Source organism: Penaeus japonicus, unplaced genomic scaffold (assembly GCF_977035675.1).
Source record: "Penaeus japonicus unplaced genomic scaffold, GWHDUDI00000001_assembly GWHDUDI00000036, whole genome shotgun sequence".
Classification (NCBI taxonomy): domain Eukaryota; kingdom Metazoa; phylum Arthropoda; class Malacostraca; order Decapoda; family Penaeidae; genus Penaeus; species Penaeus japonicus.
The window spans coordinates 9699327-9701826 of record NW_028234438.1 but is presented as its reverse complement, the minus strand read 5'-3'; the positions used below and the strand labels follow the sequence as shown (position 1 = coordinate 9701826).

General features: G+C 37.4%; 1 protein-coding gene across 2 annotated transcripts in view; it reads left to right on the top strand.

Annotated features, from left to right (window-relative positions):
- LOC122267244 (uncharacterized) overlaps positions 1-2500 on the top strand; it is an 11602-nt gene that overhangs the window by 8350 nt on the left and 752 nt on the right. For both annotated transcript variants that reach the window (XM_086531963.1, XM_086531964.1), the window contains exon 5: positions 1624-2500. This exon is cut by the window's right edge and continues 752 nt beyond it. In XM_086531963.1, the coding sequence (XP_086388089.1) occupies positions 1624-2500 (877 nt within the window). The remainder of the gene's footprint in view (positions 1-1623) is intronic.

Below are 2500 nucleotides of genomic sequence, written 5' to 3'. Positions count from 1 at the left end.
GGATGACGACTCCGGAGAGCAGAGAACGACGCCCGAAAAAGGCTTTAAGAAAGTGCCAAGAAAATTGGTGGCTCAGTTTTTTTTTCTTTCTTTTTTCAGGATGTATTTTTATTTTGCACCTGATATACTTAATTGATATACTTCATCTGAGAGCTCAAGATGCCTTTAACTTGTTGTGTTAAAGAAAGGTTTAATAAAAGTATATATCTATAATTGTTCTTTATTTTCCAAATTCAGGTTTGATATACCCATTTTCTGTTGTAACAGGCATTGTTATCATTGATATCATAATTGTTTTTATCATTGTTGTTTTCATTATTATAATAACGGTCATGGAAATAATGATAATACTAATAATAGCCATCATTATAATTATTTTCATAGTAATTATAATCATCATTACTATCACGTTTCTCATTATTATCATCATTAGTATAATCATTATCATTGATATAATAATCATTATCATTATTGTTGTTGTATGTTTCTTATCACTATTGTTATCCTCTTTGTAGTTATTGCTATTATTATTTTCATCTTTATTATTATTATTATCACTATTATCATTATTATTATTATTATTTCTATTGTCATGGTGATACTCATCAATATCATTATCACCATTATAATCATTATTGTTATTTTTACCATCACTGTTATCATCAACATTATTATCAAATCTTTATCATTATCTATGTTATCAGCATTATTACTACCACCATTCTCACTGTTATTGTCTTTATCATTATCATTATAATCGTCATCATTATCATTGTTATCATTAGTTGTTATATTCATCTATTATTATTAATACTTTTATAATTACCATTATCCTTTTTATTATCACCATTATTATTTTTTAACATTATCATAATTATTATAGTTATGTTTTTATCCTTGTTATTATAATTATCCTTACTATTGCCTGTCAGTTTCATCATCATGATAATTATTATCATTATCAATATCATTATTGTCATTTCTATCATTATTGCAACTACCATTATTGATGTTATTACTATCATTATTATTATCATCATTATTTTTATTGTTATCAATATGTGATTATGATTATCATTGTTAGTATCATTATTATTGTTATCATTATGATTAAGATTATCATCCTCTCTATTATCATTATTATAATAATTGTTGTTGTTGTTGTCGTTATTGTAAATATTATGTATTACTGATGTTCTTCTTGTTCTTGTCATCATTATTATGATAATTGCCATTACTATTATCTTTATTTGTGTCATCATTATTATCAAAATCATCATTACTATAACCATTCTAAACAATATTATCATCATCATAATCATCATTGTTATCATTAATATTATAACTATTATTGTTATCATTATATTTTTATCATTATCATCCTTAGTGCTGCTGTTGCTTTATTTTCTTTATGCTATCACTGTCATCATTATTACTGTAATCATCATCCTTAATATGTTTTTTTTTCAGATTCCATTTCATGTTCCTTATGATTTAGGTATTATATCTAACATCCATCCAGAATATATAAGTTATTCCATCTATCATCACTAATAGGTCCTATTACCTTCATTGTGCCATTAAGCTTCCCCATTCACTAAGCTCCACTGTTCTTTCCGACAGCTTGACCAATGCGAAGAAATCTGCAAGGAAGAGGAAGACGAGCTTATGATCACGGAGTTGTTACGTCTCCGAAAGACTCTCCAAGCGAACCGCTCCTCTTGGCTGGGGCTGGAGGACGAGGGTAAAGGGGAGAAGGGAGGAGAAGAAGATGAGGAAAAGAGGGTAGAGGGAGGAATTGAAAGGACGGAGGGGGGAGGGGAAGGGAGAGCAGGAGGAGACAGTGAGACATGGAGGTGTCCCCTGCCTGTCCTCCAAGACCTGTTCCCCGTTCACGGCGCCCTCCACCCTCCCGAAGGCTTCCAGAAGGCGCAGGTCGTACTGCAGACGAGCGGAAACGGCGCTACGCTCTCCTTCTCCAAGTGCGAGGCAGAGAAGGAGGAGGGAGATGAGCTGGATGGCTTCAGACACTCTTTGCAGCGACGGGGACATAATCATAAGAAGGGAAACAACAGGAAGTCTTTGTCGTTCTCGGTCCCAGACGCGGCGCATCGGCGTCTAGGACCGTCAAGGACGCCCTCGGCACCCACTAGGACGTTCAGAACCCCTCCAGTGCACCCTAGGACTTCTCCGGGGAGCTGCAGCGGCAACCCGACCCAAAACCTGGCACCAAACGCAGCCATTCTTTCCAGCCGGCGGGGAGGTCCTTCGACCACGACTCCTTACTCTGCTGAAGGAGGAACTTCCTCCTCCCGCTTCCCCGTCCCCATCTCGCCCCCTCCCTCCCTCTCGCCTGTTCCGCCCTCCTCTGCCACGCCCTATGGCACTTTGAGCAAGCCGGCCCTCACGTCTCCCTTCTACCAGCCCGAAGGGGCCGAAGGGAGGAGGACCCTGCAGGCGGAGGGGGTCGAGCCGGGGGAGCAAGTGGTCGAGGATTCGT